Source organism: Tenrec ecaudatus, chromosome 12 (assembly GCF_050624435.1).
Source record: "Tenrec ecaudatus isolate mTenEca1 chromosome 12, mTenEca1.hap1, whole genome shotgun sequence".
Taxonomy (NCBI): Eukaryota; Metazoa; Chordata; class Mammalia; order Afrosoricida; family Tenrecidae; genus Tenrec; species Tenrec ecaudatus.
The window spans coordinates 101,889,830-101,913,046 of NC_134541.1; the positions used below are offsets into that span (position 1 = coordinate 101,889,830).

General features: G+C 46.5%; 1 protein-coding gene across 1 annotated transcript in view; it reads left to right on the forward strand.

Annotated features, from left to right (window-relative positions):
* The window catches only part of EMP2 (epithelial membrane protein 2), a 33,735-nt gene extending 29,877 nt beyond the window's left edge, over window positions 1-3,858 (forward strand). Inside the window, exon 5 of the mRNA XM_075564299.1 lies at window positions 635-3,858. Coding sequence (XP_075420414.1) covers window positions 635-828 — 194 coding nt within the window. The 3' untranslated portion in view covers window positions 829-3,858. The remainder of the gene's footprint in view (window positions 1-634) is intronic.
* Window positions 3,859-23,217: the final 19,359 nt, after the last annotated feature.

The window sequence follows — 23,217 nt, forward strand, 5'->3', positions numbered from 1 at the left end:
CCTCGACCCAGTTTCAGAACAGAAAGCCCCCGTCCTGGGAACCTCCTGCTCGCCCCATGGGGCCTTTAGCTGCAAGGCCAACTGCGCCCCTACAGGGCATAGGCTGTCCTGCCAGGTGAGAACCCAAATTTACGTCCCCAGTATGAGTAGCACTGCTTCTAGCCTTGCTGGGGGCACAGTGGACAGCACACAGACAGATGGACGGTCCAGCCAGCAAGGATGAGGAGGCGGGTGACTGTATGATAGGCAGCAATGTTGCGCTACCCCCAGCCATGGAGTCACTTACATGGGGCGTCCAAGGCTGTGAATCTTTCTACCATGGAGCGGCTGGTGGGCTTGGGCCTCTTACCGCCCAGCCCCATCAAAGGAAGAGAGCAGCCCCAGTTGGCTCTGCGTTGGCCTGGACACGGAGTAGAATTGGACCTGCGAGCTTGGCAGTGCTGATTTTCCAGCAGGAGATGGGCAGGACTCTCTGTGGAGGCACGCGGGTAGGCGGGAGTGCACTGTGCACTGCCCAAGGGTTCTCAGTGGTGCCGATTGACAGTGACAAACAACAGTGCTTCACGCGGCCCCGTAGGGGTGGCGTGGGGAGTGGGGGGCCGTGATCGACCTGCTCTGCTTTTTCCCCCTGCAGGCCTGTGCGTCATGATCGCGGCTTCCATTTACACGGACCAGCGCCAGGACCTGCACAGGAAGAACTTCCATTTGTACCCCGAGGAGTCGGCCTCCGAGGGCCGATATGGCTACGCCTTCATCCTGGCCTGGGTGGCCTTTGCTTTCACCTTGGTCAGCGGCATCATGTATTTAATACTGAGGAAGCGCAAATAGAAATCCGTGAGACCCCTCACTGCCCTGCAAAACCCACATGCAGATAACCGTTTTGTATATAATCTCTCCCCTATCCCCCCCCCCCCCCCCAGGGCTTTTCTAGCAAACAGATTGTTTCCTTTAAAAGCCAAGAAAAGAGATGTGGTTTTTGTTCTTGTTTTTGCATTCTTGACATCAGATCATAGAAGATGGGGCCTGAGATTCAGAGCTGCCTGTCACAACGTTCCTACCAGGCAGAGCCAGAGCGCCCTTTTGCTCACAGAGATGCTTCATGACCTCAGAGATGTGATGTGACAAAAAGACCAGGAGTCTGGGGACAGCCTTTCCTCACCCAGCTTCCCCTACCTCGAATCTCTGGGTGGGTGGGTGGTCAAAGGGCTCGGAGGGGCTTGGCGATGGGCACAGCCCCTCAGAGGGTGCCCGAGGTCCTGTGAGAGGTGAGGGAACCACTGGCGTGGCCCTGCAGTGGGCTGGGGATTTGCTGGCGGCTCAGAGCCACAAAACGGCATGCCTTTGCGCAGGTGGCTTTTACCGTCGGTATCACACTGAGCCCCTCCTCAGGCCTACTAAATCACAGCCTTGGGGGCAGGCGGGGAGCCTGCATTTACAGTGGGCTCCTCGGGTGCTGCTTAAGTACCTTCCAGGTGGGAACAGCAAGGCTCTGCGGGCGGGCAGAGATGCCTCACTCAGGTTGGGAATGGGGGCCTAGGTCAAACTGCAGGTCCGAATGGTGGCCTTTCTGCTTCGCTGCCTCTTCCATGGCTGTTTCCATCTGGGCTCCTTAACACCAGCTCCGGGCCATGCACCCCTGCAGCCAAACACCCTGGGGTGCTGCCTGCTCTCAGACTAGCCCGGAAGGCTTTGTGCTCTTACTCTCTCCATGCCTTGGACTGTCCAGCTGGGTAGCTTATAATACCCCCTTCCCCACCGTTTCTACAGCCTCAGAGAACCCATCTACCATCCACCTATCCATCCATCCATCCATCCATCCATCCATCCATCCATCCATCCATCCATCCTCCCATTAGAAACCGCCGAGCCCTGGCTATATTCCAGACATAGGAACAACCTCCTCTTGAGACTCACACTCTAGTGGAGACAGATTAAAAGCCAATTAAGAAAAATAATTACAAACTGAGATGAAGGCTTCAACGAGCTCCACTGTGGACTGAAAACGGAGGCCCACGGATGGTTTGCGGTGGGGCACCTGCTTGCCACCCTACCTGCAGATGACATTTGCTGCAGTGCCTGAGGGTCACCCTCAGAGAGCCCTTCCTCCTGCTCTGGTCCTCAGGGTGGGGACCTGTGAAGAGAGCTTGGTGCTCAGCCCTTAGCGGGGGACCTGATGGGTAGGGTCTGGGTGAAGCCTGGGTGGACATATGAGGAACCGTGGGTCTGTCCTTGGGTGTAAAAGCGCGTGGCGATGCAGGCGAGCCGGGAAACGCCCCGAGGGAGCGGGTCTTCCCACCTGGCTGCCCTTCCCTCTATTGCTGGGGGTGGGCCATGTCCATCACATCTCTGCACTGGTGCTATTTAAACACAGTTGCACGTGACCTTCTGTTAGTGGAGTGAGGATCTGCCACCGCCCTCCTTCCAGTGGGATTGTGGTGGGGTGTATTCCTGGAGAAGTCTGGGGACCACTGGACACACCTGCTCAGGGCAGGACTGGGTTGGCTCCCCATCTGCTCTCTCTCCCACTCAATTTTCAGCAGAAGAGTCTTAAATGCTTACTCCTGTGTGGGACTGTTAACACAGAGCTGGGCAGATTCCTGTGTCCTCCATGCCCCTGCGGAGTGGACAGCTTCTACCACAGGGCCCTCCCCGTGGACAGGTTGCTAGTACAGAACCGGGTGAGCTGGGGCCTGGGGCAGGGCAAGCTGACCCTTCCTGCCTCCAGGAAGAGCCATCCTCAGACGTGTTGTGGGCAGGGGTGTGGGTCACTCTCCTAGAGTCTGCCAGATCCTGCTTGAGCCTTGTGGAAAAAATTAGGTCTAAAGTTCGCACACACACCCACACATACACCCTGGCAAGCTGCTTTCCACTCCAGTGGCTTTTCTAGAATTTTCTGCCCGTCACAATGGACACAAACAAATAAGTAAACGCCACCTTAGAAACCAGAGCCCACAGTGATGCATGAGTCATCCCCCGTCCCCCCAACCAACCCACAGGGGTGCAGGAATATTTGTCTCCAACATGAGCCTGTGGGTTTCCCTGGCTGCTGCCTTTGCCCTATGGCACCCAGTGGTCACCCCCACCTGGGAGGCCTCTCCCCACTGTGGGAGCAAGGTGGGGCGTGGGGAGAGGTCTTGGCCTTCCTGCCTGCGGAGAGGCCGGCGCTCCCCAGATGCACAATGAAAACTAGAAGTTAGCCACGACACACACATCAGGACCAAGTGTGTTCCCTTCCTCTGGCCACCACTACATGTGTGATGGCATTTTATAAGTACTGTAATGCGTTCTGTGGAGGATGCACTAACTCAGCTTGTCGTTTGTATTAACACTTAGCTTTACCTGGGTCTCCGTACCCACGAGTTTGTCGCTTTGCGTGAAGGTAGATGCATGCATCCCTGACTGTGGGGGACCTCGGGGACCATCTCTACACCTGCACACTCCCTGCTCCGGGTGGCTTGCCTGTGTATCCCTCCCTAATGGACACGCTTAAGTTAGGATGCTCCTGATTACACCGCGATGAAGACACCTGGGGTCCCAAGCCTGCACGTATACGAAACTCAGTTGCCTCCTTGGGTACCGCAGCGCAATTTCAAACCTGCCCGGGTGGGGACCGAGTTATACTCTCACTCATCCTTACCTGCAAATTGTACACATGTGTACACTGGGACGCAACGGTGATGGGGGAAACGCCAGGGACAGGCCTAGAGGCTGAATCTGAATCTTGGTTTGGTAACAAATGTGATTTTAGGGGAGTTAGGTTCTTTCTACTTAATGTGCCTTTAAAATAGCCCATTTTCTATGTTTTGTATAATCTGAAAGTGTACGTAAAAAATAAACGTGTCAAACCAAATTGCTGGGAACAACAGACTCGCCTTTGTCCGAATGTGCTGATGTTTGGGGGCGGGGGTGGGTGGGTGGGGAGGGATGTGCAGGGAAAGCCTTTTGGAAAGCATGGGTCATTTGGGTTTCTAGTCGAGATGCTAATGGATGGCGTTTCTAGCAAGCACTGATGGCTGGTGAATTTCCCTGGGATAGTCTCCCTTGACTTCCTGGGTGGGGGACCTGTGTGGCCACATGGGAGCCCACTCTTGAAAGGGCCCTGTCCTTGGCTGGCCAATGCATTGTCACCATCTTGGTATTCCGGACAAGCAGCTCATGTCCTTTGGCACTGGTCCCAACAGTGGGTGCAGACAATTCTGTCTTGGGCACTTAACCGGCCCCGCAGGCTTTTGAGACTGCAACTCTTGACGGCAGGAGACATCCCTGTCCTCCTCCTATGGAGAGGCTGGTGGCTTCCAAGGGCTACAAAGGAAGCATCTATTTCTTGCCGCTACGTAAGAGTTGCTGAGCAAAACCTCTGGGGAGCCGTGGCCCATATTTGTGTTGATAAGAGTTGGTTTGGTTTGGGTCCCTGCATTGGACCAGCTTCACTAGAGAAACAAATCCAGCGACACTGGTGTGTGTATCAAAAAGGGCTTGATATCAAAAAGTCGTCATTTGTCACGAAATCATCTCAGCCCAGTCCAACATGAGTTCAATACTAGTCCATAAGTCTCCGTTCAGACTCATGCAGCCACATGCAATGATGCAGAATGCAGGGAGATCACAGGCCGGTGGCTGCAGAGTCCTGTGGATCCAAGGTGGGTGGAAATATGGCAGGGTACAGGCAGCGCTCAGGGTGGCCAGCAAACAGGAAAGAGGAGGTGGATAGAGAGGAAGAGGCCCATTCTCTGTTCCAGTGTCCTCTTTATGAGCAGGCCACACTCCCAAGGAAGCCCCAACAGGCTGTGACCTGATTGACAGGTCTGCCTGCACCCCCGAGCCAAGCGTTGTCATAAAGTCATCTCAGTGCCAGTCTCCTTGGCAGGCGAGTGGCAGTTACCGTGCAGCATTAAGTTTAATGTTTCTTCCACGCGGGAAGTCAGCCTACAGTCCAGTGATTGATCCAGCAAATATTTATATCCTCAGTATGGCACAAGCATTGTGCTGGGTGGCAGGGACAGAATGATAAACCTGGCCCATGCCAACCCGAAGTCTCCAGCAGTTAGGTCCTGGTTGCTGTGCCCTGGATCATGTGTTGAATGTGATGAATGGGAGTGGGGTCATATGATGTAACTGCAGATGCCAGAGGACACAGCCCTGTGGGGAGTTCCTACAGAGAAGGGAATGGGAAGAAAGTCTGAGTGGAAATCTTCTCTTCAGAGCTGGCTGTCTAACCTGACCTCTCTCCTGCTTGCACTTGACTCCTGAAATAGAAGTCGTTTTGACATATGTAAGAGGTTGTTAAAAAAGAAAAAAAATAAGACGGATACTTCATGACACATGCGATGAAGTTCACTTTCCAGTGTCCACGCATAAGGTTTTATTGGAACGCAGTCACACACAACCATTTAGCTAGAGTGCGCAGCTGCTTTCGAGGTTCAATGTCAGAGTTGTGACAGAAACACTATGGCCTACAAGGCCGAAAATATTGGTTGTCTATCTCTTTACAAAAAAAGGTGGCCATCACTGGACCAAACATGCAAACATCTTTTTTCTGTGTCTCTTTGGGAGCAAGGAGAACTTTCCAGAAGCCTTTTCACAAACTCTTCCTGAGTTTTATACTCCTGAGGAGGGTAAGCAAACACTCAAGGCAAGCACAAACACATAAACAAAAATCCTCACTGTCCTGGAGTCGATGCTGACTCACAGTGATCCGATAGAACAGAGTCGAACCACCCCTGTGGTTTTCCAGGAGTGTACCTCTTTAAGGGAGTAGAAAGCCTCATCGTTCTCCTCCCAAGGAGCAGCGTGAGGTTTCAAACATATAACCCCTGGTCATCAGAGCTCCTAACCCAATCCCAGATGGAGGTAATGAACGTGCCATGATTACCACTAGGGACTGAATCACCTTCACCAGGGGGGTTACATTTCTGAACCACACATTTAGAAAGGAAAACCAGGGACTGACTGTGGAGGAGACAACCAACAGCATCTATAGCAGGTCCACCCTTTGCCCAACACCCAAGTGCAACTTTAGCTCCACAACTACACTGCACACACAACTCTTAAACATTCACGCACTGAACTCCTTCCCTAGAGAAACACACCATGAAGTCTCAACCAGTTGCCTTTTCCAGCTGTCCATTGAGTCTCTTATTGCTCTGCTCTTATTCTCTCTAAAGGTGCCTCCTCTTGGCCCAGTTACCCATGGCTCAAACTTAAAACTCATGTATTCCCAGATGTACCGACTATGTAATGTTGGGGGGGAGGTGATGACGGATAACGAGCTGAAAACAACAAATACACCTCTTTGGAAAAGCGATAGGCAAAGAGAAACAGTGCCCAACAGCCAAGTTCACTGCTGTTCACAGAGATTGAGAAGTTCCTTCCTGGGTAGTAGTATGAGACTCTTGGTCACTCAATTTACAGCCCCGGTCTACTAATGGAGGGTTTCCCACATCCACTCTCGTCCATGGCCATATCCATGATGAGCAACGGGGGAAGGCCCTTTTCTTCCTGTGGTTGCTAGGCCTACACTCAGGAGTGGTTCAAGGATGGGAAGTCACTGATTGGTCCAGGTCACATATGAGGTTCCTTTGGCTTTGCAAGGTCAAGCCAACCAAAGACCCTATCTGTATGTAATGGACTTTATTAGGGAAGGTAGCAGGTTACAATTCAGGATTAGAATAGTCTCTTCCGAGACATGCCCAAAGGCAGGCCTCTTTCTGGTCCTCAGTCTCTCAGCCAGGAGACCCCTTGGCCTCTGGCCTGTTCACACAATGTTTGGGGCTGTCAATAAATGCCCAAAGGGCACACCACTTCACCAGAGGCTGCGGCCTGAAGGTGCGTGACTCTAGCTGCGTTGGCCAGACAACCTAGCTCCTCAACTCAGTGCTTGGAGGCATCGTATTCCACAAACAAGCCTCCTGCCCAAAGGCACTTGGCATCACCCACTCTGTGGGCGGGGGCTCACTGCTCTGTCTTGGTGCTGGTTCCCCATTCTGCTGTGGCACTCCTCTGCCGCACCTCTGGTGTCATCACTTCTGTCCTTGGATCCAGGAAGTGAAGTGCGCGGGGATCTCAGGGCCCACTCCGGGCTCTCTTTTCTTCTCTCTGTTTTTAAAAACAAAATTACACAGGTCTTTATTACACAAAAATATCAACATGTGAAGCTATTGTTTCTCTTCATATCATATCCATAATACACTTTGGAAGGCTTCCACCTCTCTAATCCCTGGCTCTTTTCTCGATGTAATGAAATCCCCACTTATGCGCCTGAGCTGGCTCATTTCGTAGCTAGCAGCATGGCAAAACTAACTCATTCTCTCCATGGAGTTCCAAGTGTTTACCATCGCAATTAAGCTGTTAACCATCACTCACAGCTGAATCGTATAGCTCTAACCACACACATCATCCGTCTGCCCCTCCCCCTTGGCGGGAGCTTGAAAGCCTATGGCGAGAAGACCCACATTAGGTCTGTACTGTAGGTAGTGACTTCAAGCCCTCATCCACCCTATCTCCCTAGAATCCCTTTGTCTGGTAAGAATGCCAGAGGCTCTGGGCTGTCTTTTTCAGTAATTCTAGATAATGGAAAGAAGAACTGATAGATTTGAATACTGGTGTGGTGAAGAAGTGTTGAATGTAAGATGAACAGCAGAAGGATGGGCAGGTCCATCTTGGAAGAAATGCAACCAGAATGTCCCTTTGAAGGGAGGAAGGCAAGACTTCAACTCACCTGCTTTGGACAAAGCATCCGAGTAGACCAATCACCAGAGAGGGATGTAAGGTGTGGTTGAGATGGGTCCGTCAAAATGAGGGGAATATTCAATGAGGTAGGCTGACATCACAACCACAATTGGTGCAAATATGCCAACTATTGTTAGGGCAGTACAAGTGTGGACAATGTCTCACACGAGGTCGCCACGAGTTGGAGCTGACTCACCTACAACAAACCACATAAAACATCTGTTCTAGCTTTCTGTTTTGCTTTTGTCCTCTCCATTCATGCACTCACTCACTCACTCACACACACTCACTCATTCTCTCACTCACACATTCACATACTCACTCACACACACACTCACTCACACACACACTCACACACACTCACATAATCACTCACTCACACACACTCACTCACACACTCACACACTCATTCACACACACACTCACACACTCTCACACACACTCACATACTCACTCACTCACTCACTCACACACTCTCACACACACTCACTTACTCACTCACACACTCTCACACACACTCACATACTCACTCACTCACACACTCACTCACTTACTCACACACTCACTCTCACATACACTCACTCACTCACACACTCACTCACTCATACACTCACTCACTCATACACTTACACACACTCACATACTCACTCACACACTCACTCATTCACTCACACACTCACACACTCACATACTCACTCACACACTCACTCACTCACTCATACACTCACTCACACACTCACACATTCACATACTCACATACTCATTCACTCACACACTCATTCACTCACATTCACTCACACACTTACATACTCACTCACATACACATACTCACACACACACTCACACTCACTCACTCACTCACACACTCACTCACTGGCATCAAATCACTTCTGACTCATAAAGACCCATCCAGACATACTTTGGACATGCTGACCACAGAGACTAGTCCTTGAAGAAGGACAGCATGCTTGGAAAATCATGGGTCCAGTCAAGAGTAAAATAACTCCTGACCATGCTGGGCATCTCCTTCCTATGTCTCTTGCTCACAGATTCACTCCACCACCCCCTACACCTTCCCTGCACATCGAGTGCCACGTCACCCCGCTCATTCAGACTTGCCAATCAGGACAATGCATGGTGCTCTCCTAACCCCAGCACCAGTCCCTACCCTGAGGGTTTATCTGCCCACGCCACCCTAATGTCAGGGCTTCTCTGCTCTTCCTCCACTCTGGAGAAGTCCGGCAGATTCCTCTTCCCAATAAAACCTACTACTAATCCTCATGCTCCCTCAGCTCTCTTTTTGCTATCATTTGGTGCTGCAACCCAAGTGGGGGTAACACTAGGACTGCACCAAATCTCTTGGGTCGATTATCTTCCCGGACTCCCTTCCTTCCAGGACCTTCCAGAGTGGGTATCTCCAGGGAACCTCTCCGCTAGCTAACAGACCCTACATCCAAACACCAGCAGATTCTGGGTGAGTGCTGATTTGGGTTCCCTCTCTGGAGTCTTCCACCTGTCTCTTTATGGTCTTTGGAAATCCTGGTACCAGGTCAGATGACTCTCAGCCCCGGGGGCTTGGGTGGCACTTAATGAGGGGGCGGGCGGTGAGGAGGGTGCCTTCCTAATCTGCCACTCCACTTACTCACCAATGATTCTCCCTAAGTATGTTAAACTTTTCAGGAGCTCAAATTTCACTCACCCTCCCCACCTCTATGGGGAATAAGCAATCTAGGCTACCCCAAAATTTGCCTGTGGGGTACCTAATTGCAAATCTTAAACCTCTGGGTCTTCCCGTTACTTAACCAATACTTCTAACTTTCCTATGTTACCAGACCTGGCCTCAATACAGATTGGACAATGACTCAAATGGCCACAAGGTGGCACTCTTGATTTTTAAAATCATCCATGACCTTAATAATTTTTGTCAGCATAATGGCATATTTTTCCAAGTTTCCTATGACAAATTTCCTTCCTCCCTTCTATGTCACCCACCAATTCCTACTGGTTCAGGGAAAGCTGTCTCTCCCAATCAATTCCCTTTCGATCCTTTCGACCACACACCTCCATCTAAAGCCACGTGTGCCACCCATCCCCCTTCTCCACCTGTGTTGGCTTTCTCTCCTCCCCCTTACAAGTCTCCTCCAGTCTTGTCCCTAACCTCTCCGGCTCCTGCCCCCACCTCCGACCCATTAACCTCGAATTCACCACCTTCTCCCCCATCATCCTCTCGTGCTTCCTCTTTGCCATCTCCCTCCCACTGCCACCATCTCCTGAGCTATCTGACACTTCCCACTGTCACCATTGTCTCCACTCCATGCTCGTTCATGCTCAGCCCTTCCTGGCTCAAAAGCCTCTTCTATAGACCCCCCAATTCCAGCTTCAGACCCTGCCCCGCCCTCCCTCTCCATGAGGTGGCAGGGCTGAGGGCTTAAAGTGCATATTCCTTTCAGTCTTCTTGACTTATCTGCCCTGGGAAAACATCTGGGACTTTTTGCCCCTGACCCAGACATTTATATTAAAGAGTTCAAATATTTCACTCAGTCTTACGCCCTTACCTGGCATGACATTTATATTATTCTTACAACTATTCTGTCTCCCAAAGACAGGGAGAGAGTCTGGGTAGCAGTTCAACAGACAGGCAATGAGAGTCGTGCCCAGAACCAGAATAAACCAGTGATCTCTGACGGTGGCAGTTCCCCGATGGGACCCTGACTAGAGTGATCGCCTCAGTCATGGGGACCACACTCTCCCGATGACACGTCTGTGCACTCATTGAGGGCCTGGAAAGACAGCTAATGACGCAGTCTGTTATGACAAGATTAGAGAAATCATTCAGGACCCAAAAGAAAATCCTGCCCTATTTTTATCCTGCCTCTTGGAGGCTTTCCTTAAATGCACCAGGGTTGATCCCTCAATACGAGCTGTCACCACTTTACTTCATTCACACTTTATCTCACCGCCAGCTCCTGACATTTAAGAAAAAAACTTTAAAAGTTAGAAGAAGGTTTCCAGACTCCACAACTACAGACTCCACAACTAGACCTCCTCAATGCAGTCGTTTAGGTTTTCAATAATAGGAAGGAACAGGAGAAATTATATATGGTAAAAAAGTACCAAGCTAAAGGTCAGAAGCAAGCTAATACCCTTCAGGGAAATATTGGAGGATCCAGACCAATACACACTGGGCAACGAATGAGTTAGCTACCCAGACCCTGCCTTAGATGTTCTAAGACCATACATTGGGCACTCAAATGCCTCAATTCTCATCCCCTGCTAAAGCCATGCCCACCGAAGGCCAGGGGGCCACTAGGGAATTGATTGCCTTTTCCACCAGAGAGTAGGAAGGCCAGTCTCTTCCATAACCCCTCTGGAGCCTCCAGCTCAAGGTGCCTCCTCGCCAAAGTTTGTAGGCTTTGCCATAGAGGATTGACTGTGCCCAGAGTCAATGGCCCCCATGGAGATCACCCATCTTGAGCCCAGGATAATGACCATTGTCACAGGTAAGCCTATGTCTTTTAGACACAGAGGGCACTTATTCAACACTACCTGAGCATTCAGAACAAACTTCGTTAGCACCCACCACTATTAAAGGAGTCTCAGGTATAATTTCACAACCCCTGATTATACAACCACTCTTATGCAGCCTTTACAATGTACAATTCTCATACCAGTTTCTAGTCGTCCCCAAATGCCCTATCCCTCTACTGGACAGAGCTATTCTTACTAAATCAAAACAGCAGTAACTTCTCATTTACTGGGGGCTCCCGGGCTCCAAGCTTGTTGTTTCTCTTACAAGTCACACCATACACTCTTCCTGCCTCCATCCCCCTCCTCCCCGCAATCACTCTAGTGTCCCAACACCCCTCACCAATTCCCTTCCTGTACCACCTGCTCTAGTTAACCCACACGCTTGGGGTGCCACCCCACCCTCGGTTGTCAGGCATCACCACCTGTTTATGTCAGGTTGAAAGGCCCCTCTAAGTTCCCCAAGATTCTTGAAATCCCTATAGGTCGCAACACTTGAAGGGCCTTTAAGCCATAATCTCAAAACTCCTCAAGGCAGGTCTGTTAAGGTCCAGCCACTCTCCCTACACACACCCATTCTGCTGGTCATTAACCCAGTGGCAGTTACAGACTTGTTCAGGATCTTAAAGCCTTGCTATCCATTCTGTCGTTCCCCACCCTTACACTCTATTTTCCGCTGTCCCGTCTAATACTACTCAATACGCGGTTTTAAAGGATGCCTTCTTTACCACCCCTCTCAATAAAAGGGCCCAAGACCTTCTGGCCTTCCCCTGGACATCCTATTCAGTTCCTTTCCATTGATGTGGGGGCTAGCCTCCTTCAGAATCCCATTCTTTGATTGAAGAAATGCGCAAGACAGGCAGGGCTGCGTGTTATGTTAGCTGTAGAATCTAAAGCACCAAGAAGTGAAGCTCCAGCACTGGCCAGTGGGAAGAGGGTCAGGTTGTGCCAGAATGTGAAGACAGTAAAGTTAAACTTGAGGTACTTTTTTTTAAATGAAATATTTTTTAATTAAATACTTTTATTGGGGGCTCTTACATCTCTAATCACAATACATACATTCATTCATTGTGTCAAGCGCATTTGTACATATGATACCATCATCCTTTTCAAAGCATCTTTTTCTACTTAAGTCCTTGGTATCAATTCCTCATATTTCCAAAAAAAACAAAAAAAGTTACATTTGAGAGTACGCAGTAACTTGTAGAAGGCTTGAGGAAAAGTGGATTTTATTGGCCTTGGTTTACAATATCTGCACATAATGAGTTTTTAAGAAGAGAGGACATTAAAAACTAATTTGGAACCTTGAATCCCATGGCTCCTACACCTTCTGGGACTTCTTAGTTTAATATGAGTAATTCTCTGCTTTGGGTCTTGTCCGTTTCCTTGTTTTCAAAATTTTGTTGTGGTTTTCTTTTCTTTTTTTGCAGAGACACATGCATGTCTTCTCCAATCAAACCTACATGGAGCTGTATATGGTTGGACTCCAACCTCTAAGCACTCACCAGACCCCACCGAGACAGGACATCTATGAGCCTTTTCCTGCCCCTGTCCAGCAGGAAGCAGTTACAGAAGATGGGATCTTTGGCCCTAGTCCCTAATATCAAAAGGCAAGAATCATGGGTTCAGCTAAGTGTAAAACAGCACTTGTCCATTTGGGGTGTCTCCTTCCCATGTCTCTTGCTCACAGATTCTCTCCACCCGCACCCGCCACGCCTTCCCGAATGTGACAAAAATCTCCCTTTGCGTGAAGTGCCACATCATTCCCTCATTCAAACTTTCCAGTCAGGACAATACACGACCTTCTCCCAACCCCAGTGCCCACCCCCAAGGTTTCTCTACCCACGCCACCTTCCTGTCGGGGCTCTCCACCTCTCCCCTCTTCCTTCACTCTGGAGAAACCTAGCAGACTGTGCTTTCCACTAAAGCCTGTCACCTAACACCTGGGCTTTGACTGCCCTCTTTTTCTATCAGTAAAGTCGAGGGGTAGTGAACGAGAGGAAGACCTTGGAGAGACAATGGACTGAAACAGAAAAATAAGCGTGAAGACGGCAGCGCAGGATGGGCGGTGTTTCACTGTGTTGGTGAGGTCGCTATGGGTTGGCACAGACTCAATGGCAACTAACAACAACATGAACATTTCATAGTACAAAAGCAGAGTCCAGGAATAGCAATGGAGACCACGTGCATGGCCCAGCCTAAAGCATGGACTATCCAGCCCAGTGGTTCTCAACCTTCCTCATGCCGCGACCCTTTCATACAGTTCCTCATGTGTGGTGACCCCCCAACCATAAAATTAACCTCATTGCTACTTCATAACTGTAATTTTGCTACTGTTATGAATTGGACTACCCCTGTGAAAGGGTCATTCGACCCCCAAAGGGGTGGCGACCCACAGGTTGAGAACCACTGCAGATTATATCAAATTTGCCAACCTGGAATAAACCTAATATTTTGCAATAGCATGGTAACGATCACAGCTCCCCAGCCTGAAAAAGCAGGTCCATGGTGCTTATTAACAATTTGTAATATGCACATGATACAACTTTACTTGCTGAAACAAAGAGAACTTAAAGCACTTAATGATGCAGGCCAAGAACTACAGCTTTCAGGATGGATCACAACTCAATGTAAAGGAAACAAAAATCCTCACAAGTGGACCAATAAGCAACATTATGAAAACTGGAGAAAAGATTGAAGTTGTCAGGGATTTCTTTTTACTTGGATCCATCATGAACACTCATGGAAGTAACTGTCAAGAAATCAAATGACATATTGCATTGGGCAAATCTGCGGCAGAAGGTCTCTTGACGTGTTAAAAAGCAAAGATGTCACTCTGAGGATTAAGGTGTGTCTGACACACGCCAAGGTATTTACAATCACTTTAAATGCATGTGAAATCTGCACAGTGCATGCGGAAGGCGCCATAGCATAATGTGCTATGGGTCAGTGAGGGACTTCGTATCTCGTGGTGGGGCCAGCCCTACGGTCCTCTGTGCATGGGTTGCTCTGAGCAGGAATATCATTCTCAAGACTTGGTGGGCCAGGATGTGCTCCACTCTCTCTCCTTCCCTCTTAGTTTTGCTCCTGTGTGCTCTGATCACACGCACCCCTCTCCCTGAGCTGTAGCCTCAGTGTTATCCTCTGAAGTGCATTCTTCTGGGGATGGTGTGGGGAGGAGTGTCCACATAGTTGGGATTGGGACCGTCCCCACAGACCTCTATTGGTTCCCTGCTTCATGTTGGTATGCTGCATTCACATCTTGGCAAGGCGGGTTAAAGTCTGCTCCCTCTCCTGTGGAGATATAAACAGTACTGGCCCCTTGGGTGGGTTAGTGCCCTGTTCCTCCACTACCATGTCTTTTTTCTTCATTTCTTCTTTCCTCCCCTCCTTCTTTTCTCTCTCTCTCGCTCTCTCTCTTTCTCTTTCCCTCCTTTTTATTTTATTTATTTATTTTTTTAACAATTTATTGGGGCTCATACAATTCTTTTCAAAGTTCATACATATACATACATCAATTGTATAAAGCACATCTGTACAGTCTTTGCCTAATCATTTTTTTCTCTTTTCTTCTTTTACATTTTATTAGGGACTCATACAACTCTTATCACCATCCATACATATACATACATCAATTGTATAAAGCACATCCATACATTCCCTGCCCCAATCATTCTCAAGGCATTTGCTCTCCACTTAAGCCCCTTGCATCAGGTCCTCTTTTTTTTCCCCCTCCCTCCCCATTCCCTCCTCCCTCATGTGCCCTTGGTAATTTATACCTCGTTATTTTGTCATATCTTGCCCTATCCGGAGTCTCCCTTCCCCCCTTCTCTGCTGTCCCTCTCCCAGTGAAGAGGTCACATGTGGATCCTTGTAATCAGTTCCCCCTTTCCAACCCACTCACCCTCCACTCTCCCAGCATCGTCCCTCACACCTTTGGTCCTGAAGGTATCATCTACCCTGGATTCCCTGTACCTCCAGCCCTCATATGTACCAGTGTACAGCCTCTGTCCTATCCAGCCCTGCAAGGTAGAATTCGGATCATGGTAGTTGGGGGGAGGAAGCATCCAGGATCTGGGGGAAAGCTGTGTTCTTCATCGATACTACCTCACACCCTAATTAACCCATCTCCTCTCCTAAACCCCTCTATGAGGGGATCTCCATTGGCCGACACTTGGGCCTTGGGTCTCCACTCTGCACTTCCCCCTTCATTTAATATGATATATATATACATATACATATATACATATATACATATACACATATATACACTTACATAAACATACACTTATCTCTCTTTTTTTTTTTTGCATGATGCCTTATACCTGGTCCCTTGGGCACCTCGTGATCGCACTGGCCGGTGTGCTTCTTCCATGTGGGCTTTTTTGCTTCTGAGCTAGATGGCCGCTTGTTCACCTTCAAGCCTTTAAGACCCCAGACACTATCTCTTTTGATAGCCGGGCACCATCGGCTTTCTTCACCACATTTGCTCATGCACCCATTTGTCTTCAGCGATCCTATCATGGAGGTGTGCAGTCAATGATATGATTTTTTGTTCTTTGATGCCTGGTAACTGATCCCTTTGGGACCACTCGATCACACTGGATGGTGTGTTCTTCCATGTGGACTTTGTTGCTTCTGAGCTAGATGGCCGCTTGTTTATCTTCAAGCCTTGAAGACCCCAGTCACTATCTCGTTTGATAGCCGGGCACCATCAGCTTTCTTCACCACATTTACTTGTTCACCCACTTTGGCTCCAGCCGTTGTGTCGGGAGAGTGAGCATCATAGAGTTCCAATTTAATAAAAGAAGGTATTCATGCATTGAGGGAGTGTTTGAGTAGAGGCCCATGTACATGTAAATATATATAGGAGGATGGGGAAATAGATCTATGTGTCTATATTTATAGGTCAAGTATTAAGGTGGCGGAAGGACCTTGGGATCTTTCCCTCCTTTTTAGTTGCCTGCCATGTGTATCCCTGGATTGGGTCTGGCCCCTGCCATTGTACTTGGACCTCACCCCAGGGATGTGTAGCTTTTATCCTATGCCCCTTTTGCAATTTTAAGCTTACCTCAGCAGACTCATGTTGTACTTCTCCTTTTGTGCTTGGCTTACTTCACTTGGCATAATCTCCTCCACTTCTTCCCATGCGGCAATGTGTTTCATGTGTTCATCACTGCTTTTTAGGGATGCGTAGTACTCCATTGTATGTATGTACCACAGTTTTATAATCCATTCGTCCATTATGAAAATTTGGGTCCTTTCCAACTCCTTTTGATTGTGAACTGTGCCACAATGAACATTGGAGCACAGATGTCTAGCCGTGGTTTGTTTCTTGCCTCTTCTGGGTAAATGCCCAGTAGGGGGATTGCTGGGTCGTATGGTAGCTCCAATTCCATCTGTATTAGATATCACCAAATCGATTTCCATAGTGGCTGTCCATACTTACAGGTCCACCAGCAGTGGATGAGAGTTCCTATCTCACCACAGCCCCTCCAACACTCGTTGCTTTCTGATTTTTTGAATTGGGCTATCTTTGAGGGTGTTAGGTGGTATCTCATAGTTGTTTTAATTTGCATTTCTATTATGGCTAAAGATGGGGAACATTTTCTCATATGTTTATTGGCCATTTGGATTTCTGCTCTTGTGTGAAACTTCTGTTCAGGTCTTTTGATCACCTCCTCAGTGGGCTATTTGGTGTTTTTTTCTTATTGTAAGCTTGCAGAATATTGTAGATTTTTTTGTAATAAGGCCTTTGTCTGATGTGTGCTTGCTACTCCGTGGGCTGTCTTATTACTCTCTTGGCAAAGTGTTTTGACATACACAGGTGTTTCTCTTCAGTATACCCCACTTGCCAATTTTTGCTTCATCTGTGTATGTGTCCTTCCCTATTTCTGATAGCCTATGTATTTCCTGAGCCAAAGTTCTTAGGTTTGTTCCAATTCCCTCATTGATGGCCCTAATAATTTGGGGTTTTACCTTGAGGTCTGGGATCTACCTTGAGTTTATTTTTGTGCGTGGAGTGAGGTAAGGGTCTTGCTTCATTTTTTTATGCAGGTAGATATCCATGTTTTCCAGCACCACTTGTTGAAAAGGGCATCTGCTACCCATTTGATATTTTGGGGGCCCTTATCAAAGATCAGCTGACTGTATGCTGATGATTTTATTTCTGGGGTTTCCATTCTTTTCCATTGGTCTGAGTGTCTGTCATTGTACCAATACCACAATGTTGGCCACCATGGCCGTATACTAAGTGATAGAGTCAGGTAATGCAAGCCCTCCCAGTGTGTCCTTGAGGAATTCGCTGATAATTCTGGACTTTTCCCCCTCTCCATATGAAGTTGGTAATCAGTTTTTGCAATTTCTTGAATAAAGATGCTGGTATTTTTATTTGGATAGTATTAAAGTTATATAGTGCCTTGGGCAGAACTGACATATTTACTATAGTGAGTCTTCTGTTCCATAAGCATGGGGTATTCATCCATTTGTTGAGGTCACTCTTGGTTTCTGGTAATAGTGTTTGGTAGTTTTCCTCATACAACTCTTTTTTTTTTTTTTGTTTAAAGTCAGATAAATCCCTAGATATTGCAATTTCTGTTGGTTATTGTCAAGGGTACTACCTTTTTAATCCCCTATTCCATGGTCCAGTCCAATAGACTTCTGTTTGTTGATCTTGTGTCCTGCCATTCTACCATATTCCCCCCCCTTTTTTTACAAATCATTTTATTAGGGCACATGCAACTCTTATCGCAATCCATACATACATCAATTGTGTAAAGCACGTGTGTACATTCATTGCCTTCATCATTCTCAAAACATTTGCTTTTCACCTAAGCCCCTAGCATCAACTCCTCATTTTAAAAAAATTTTAAACATTTTATTAGGGGTTCATACAACTCTTATCACAATCCATACATATACATACATCAATTATATAAAGCACATCTGTACATTCTTTGCCCTAATCATTTTTTCTTTTTTTTCCTTTTCTTTTTTTACATTTTATTAGGGACTCATACAACTCTTATCACCATCCATACATATACATACATCAATTGTATAAAGCACATCCATACATTCCCTGCGCCAATCATTCTCAAAGTATTTGCTCTCCACTTAAGCCCTTTGCATCAGGTCCTCTTTTTTATTCCCCTTCCTCCCCGCTCCCCCCTCCTTCATGTGCCCTTGGTAATTTATACATCGTTATTTTGTCATATCTTGCCCTATCCGGAGTCTCCCTTCCCCCCCTTCTCTGCCGTCCCTCTCCCAGGGAGGAGGTCACATGTGGATCCTTGTAATCAGTTCCCCCTTTCCAACCCACTCACCCTCCACTCTCCCAGCATCGCCCCTCACACCGTTGGTCCTGAAGGTATCATCTACCCTGGATTCCCTGTGCCTCTAGCACTCATATGTACCTCTGCCCTATCCAGCACTGCAAGGTAGAATTCGGATCATGGTATCAACTCCTCATTTTATGCTCCCTCTCTGCTCCCCCTCCTTCATGAACCCTTGATAATTTATAAATTATTATTTTGTCATATCTTGCCCTATCCAATGTCTCCCTTCACCCAATTTTCTATTGTCCATCCCTCAGGGAGAAGGTTGTTTGTAGATCCTTGTAATCAGTTCTCCCTTTCCACTACACCCTCCTGGCATTGCCACTCTCACCACTGCTCCTGAAGGGATCATCCGCCCTGGATTCCTTGTGTTTCCAGTTCCTATCTGTAGCAGTGTATATCCTCTGGTTTAGCCAGATTTGTAAGGTAGAATTGGGAGCATGATAATGGGTGGGGAGGAAGCATTTAGAAACTAGAGGAAAGTTGTATCTTTCATCATTGTTGCACTGCACCCTGATTGGATCATCTCCTCCTTGTGACCCTTCTATAAGGGGATGTTCAATTGCCTACAAATGGGCTTTGAATCTCCACTCCACACTCCCCCTCATTCACAATGATAGGGTTTTTTGTTCTGATGATGCCTGATACCTGATCCCTTCAACACCTCGTGATTGCACAGGCTGGTGTACTTCTTCCATGTGGGCTTTGTTGCTTCTCAGCTAGATGACTACTTGTTTACCTTCAAGCCTTTAAGACCCAGATGCTATATCTTTTGATAGCTGGGCACCATCAGCTTTCTTCACCACATTTGCTTATGCACCTGCTTTGACTTCAGTGATTGTGTCGGGAAGGTGAGCATCATGGAATGCCAGTTTTATAGAGCTAAGTGTTCTTTCATTGAGGGAGTACTTGAGTGGAGGCCTTATGTCCATCTGATACCATAATACTAAATCTATACATATATGCATATAGATCTATTTCCCCATCCTCAGTTATATATGTACATGCCTTTATTTAGACCTCTATAAATGACCTTTACCTCCTAGCTCTTTCCTCCATTTCCTTTGACTTCCCTCTTGTCCTACTATCATGTTCAACCTTCATGACGCTTTCAGTAATTCCTCTCGGTTCCATTACCCTTGGTCATGCCCTACCGGGCCTCCTAAACACTCCTCACCACCGATTTGGGTCACTTGTTGTTCCCTTGTCCCTGAGCTTGTTAACACCACTACCTTTCCCCCCATCTTCCCCTCTCCCATGTTCCCCCTGGAGCCATTGGCCCCACTGTTTTCTCCTTCAGATTGTTCACCCAGCCTATCTTATTTATACAGACCTGCAGAGATAATAACATGCACAAAAGCAAGACAGAGCAAAACCAAGCAACAAAATAAAACAAAACAACAAGCCAATGACAAAAAAACACAACACTGTGCTATATTCCTGTAATGCTTCCAGGCATTCCCCTTTGGAGCTTTTGGGATTTTCCATATATAAAATTATATCATCTGTGAATGATGATAGTTTCACATCTTCCTTCCCCCGGTGAATACCTTTGATATCTTTTTCTTTCTTTCTTTTTTTGCCTTATGTTGTTACCCAGGACTGGTAGTACCTGGGTACAATGTTAAATAAGAGTGGAGACAAGGAGTATCCTTGTCTGTTCCCATTTATCAGTTAGATTGTTTTCATCTTTTCTCCATTGGCTACCACATTGGCCATTGGTTTTTCAAATATAGCTTGTATTATATTGAAGAATTTCCTATCTTCATAAGTGTTTTAAACAGGAATTGGTGTTGGATATTGGATGCTTTTCCCACATCTATTGATATTATCATGTGGTTCTTATACTTTTTCATATAAATGTGGCAAATAATATTAATGGGCTTTCATATGTTGAACCATCCCTGCATCCCTGGTATGGATCCCACTTGGTCATGGTGAATTATTTGTTTTATATACTTTTATATTCTATTGGCCAATATTTTGTTAAGGATTTTTGCATTGATGTTCATTAGGGATATTTGTCTGTAGTTCTCAGTTCTTGTGTGATCCTTGCCTAGGTTAGGTATCAGAGTGACACTAACTTCATAGAAGGAGTTTGCCATTTTTGTCTATCTTCTGGAAGAGTTTGTGTAGGATTGGTGTCAGTTCTTCCCTGAATTCTTGGTAGAAATCTCCTCTGATGATTTCTGGCCCAGGGGAGTTTTTTGGTTGGTAATCCCTTGATAAACTTTTCTATTTCTTCTATTGCTATGGGTCTGTTGAGATTCTTGACATCCATCTGGGATAGTCTAGGGAGGGATTGTTTTTCTCAGTCTTTGTTGATGTCTTCCAAGTTGTTGAATTCATTGGAGTACAGGGCTTTGTAGTACTATGTAATTATCCTTTTGGTTTTATTAGGATCTCTTGTAATATCCCCTGTTTCATCTCTCATCCTTGCTATTGGAATCTGTTCCTTCCTTTCTTTGGTTAGTTTTGCCAGTTGTCTGTCTGTTTTGTTAATCCTTTCAAAGAACCAATTTCTTTTGTTTGTTTGATTTTATAAATCTTTTAAAAATGGTTTCATTAGGGGTTCATACAACTCTTATCACCATCCATACATACTTCAATTGTGTAAAGCGCATTTGTACTTTCATTGCTCTCATCATTCTCAAAACATTTGCTATCCACCTAAACCCCTTCTCATTTTCCCCTCTCTCCCCGCTCCCCCTCCCTCATGAACCCTTAATAATTTATAAATTATTATTTTGTCATATCTTTCCGTGTCTGATGTCATCATTCACCCAATTTTCTGTTGTCCATCCCCCGGGGAGAAAGTTATATGTAGATCCTTGTAATGAGTTCCCCCTTTCCAACCCACCATCCCTCCACCCTCCCAGTATCGCCACTCACACCACTGGTCCTGAAGGGATCATCTGCCTTAGAGTCCCTGCGTTTCCAGCAAAGAGACAACTTTTAGCTGCATTTTCCCATAATTTTCTTGTTTTCCCTCTCATGAATCTCAGCCCTGAGTTTTATTATTTCTTTTCTTTTGCTATTAGTAGGATTGTCCAGTTGACTCTACTCTAATTTCTGTAAGTTTTGTGTCAGCATATCAATCATAAGTCTCTCTTCCTTTTCATGTGTGCATGTATTGCTATCAATCTTCCTCTGATAACTGCCTTTGCTGTGACCTAAGGGTGTTAGTACGTCGTATTCTCATTCTCACTGGTTTCTAGACCCTTCCTAATTTCATCTCTGATCTGGGCCAGTACCCACTCCTTTTGCAATAGAGAGTTATTCATCCTCCAATTGTTTGCCTTTATTTTCTTAATCGTCCTTTTGTTGATTTCAAGTCTCATGGCATAGTGGTTGGAGAGAGAAATCTGTATGATCTCTATGTGCTTGAATTTACACAGCTTCTACTTGTGTTCCTGCATGTGGTTTACCTTCGAGCATGTGGCATGAGGGCTTGAAAAGAATGTGAATTTTTTGAATTTGGGTGGAGAGCTCTGACAATATCTATCAGGTCAAATCATTTAATTGTCATGTTTAGATTTGTAGCCTCCTTGGTAAGCTTCTTTACTTGTGATATATCTTTCTTGGAAAGTGGTGTATTAAAGTCACCTATTATAATTCTTGAACTGGTGATTTCTTTTGTCATCTTTAGCAGCATTTGATTGACAAATTTCACGGTTTCTCATTGAGCATGCATATACCCTGTTTCACTGAGAATAAGAAAATATTAATTTTTGCTCCCAAAGATGTGCTAGGTCTTATTTTCAGGGGATGTCTTATTTTTCCATGAAGAAGAATACGGTACACATTTATTGCTTTATTAAAAGAGACCTCAAACTTCCTGTCTGCTCTGGCTGCTCTGCAGCCAACAGTGAATTGCATGAGTTATGTTAGCTTTGGGGGGCTTATTTTCGGGGAGGTCTTATTTGGGGGGAATGCCTTATATTTCAGCGTGAGGCAAAACTGTAAGTAGATCTTATTTTCATGGGATGTCTTACTTTCGGGGAAGCAGGGTATTTATTATGCTAACTGGTTCTTGGTCTACTATTGCCTTTAGCATTATATAGTGCCCCTCTGTATGGCTTGTACCTTGAGATCAATTTTGTCTCAGTTTAGGATTGCAACCCCTGCTTTTCATGAATTGCCATTTGCTTAGTATATTTTTTCTCCAGCCTTTGATTCTCAGCCTATTTTTGCCTGTAATCTTGAGATGTGTCTCTGCTTGGCAGTAGATCAACAGGTTGTGTTTTCTAAGCCAGTCTAGCCTCTGTCTTTTAATGCCTGAGTTCAGTCCACTGATATTCAGGGTTATTACATCCATCTGTGGACTCTGTGATGTCATCTTGTACCTTTTATGTTGGGTGTTTTCCTATCTCCCTTCCTTATCAGTGTGTTGTGTGTGTGTGTGTGTGTGTGTGTTTCATTTTTGCCTTCTTTCCACCTTTGAGCCAATTCTATCTTGGGGTCTGTGTTCTCTTTGTCCTCCTCTGGGTGGAGTTGTTCTATATGGCAGTCTCTTATTTGTGTTCAGTGAGTGTTCTTCTGCCCATACTGGTCGTCCAGGATCTTTTGTAGGGCTGGGATTCTTCTAACTTATTCTTTGAGTTTTTACTTGTCTTGAAAGATTCTT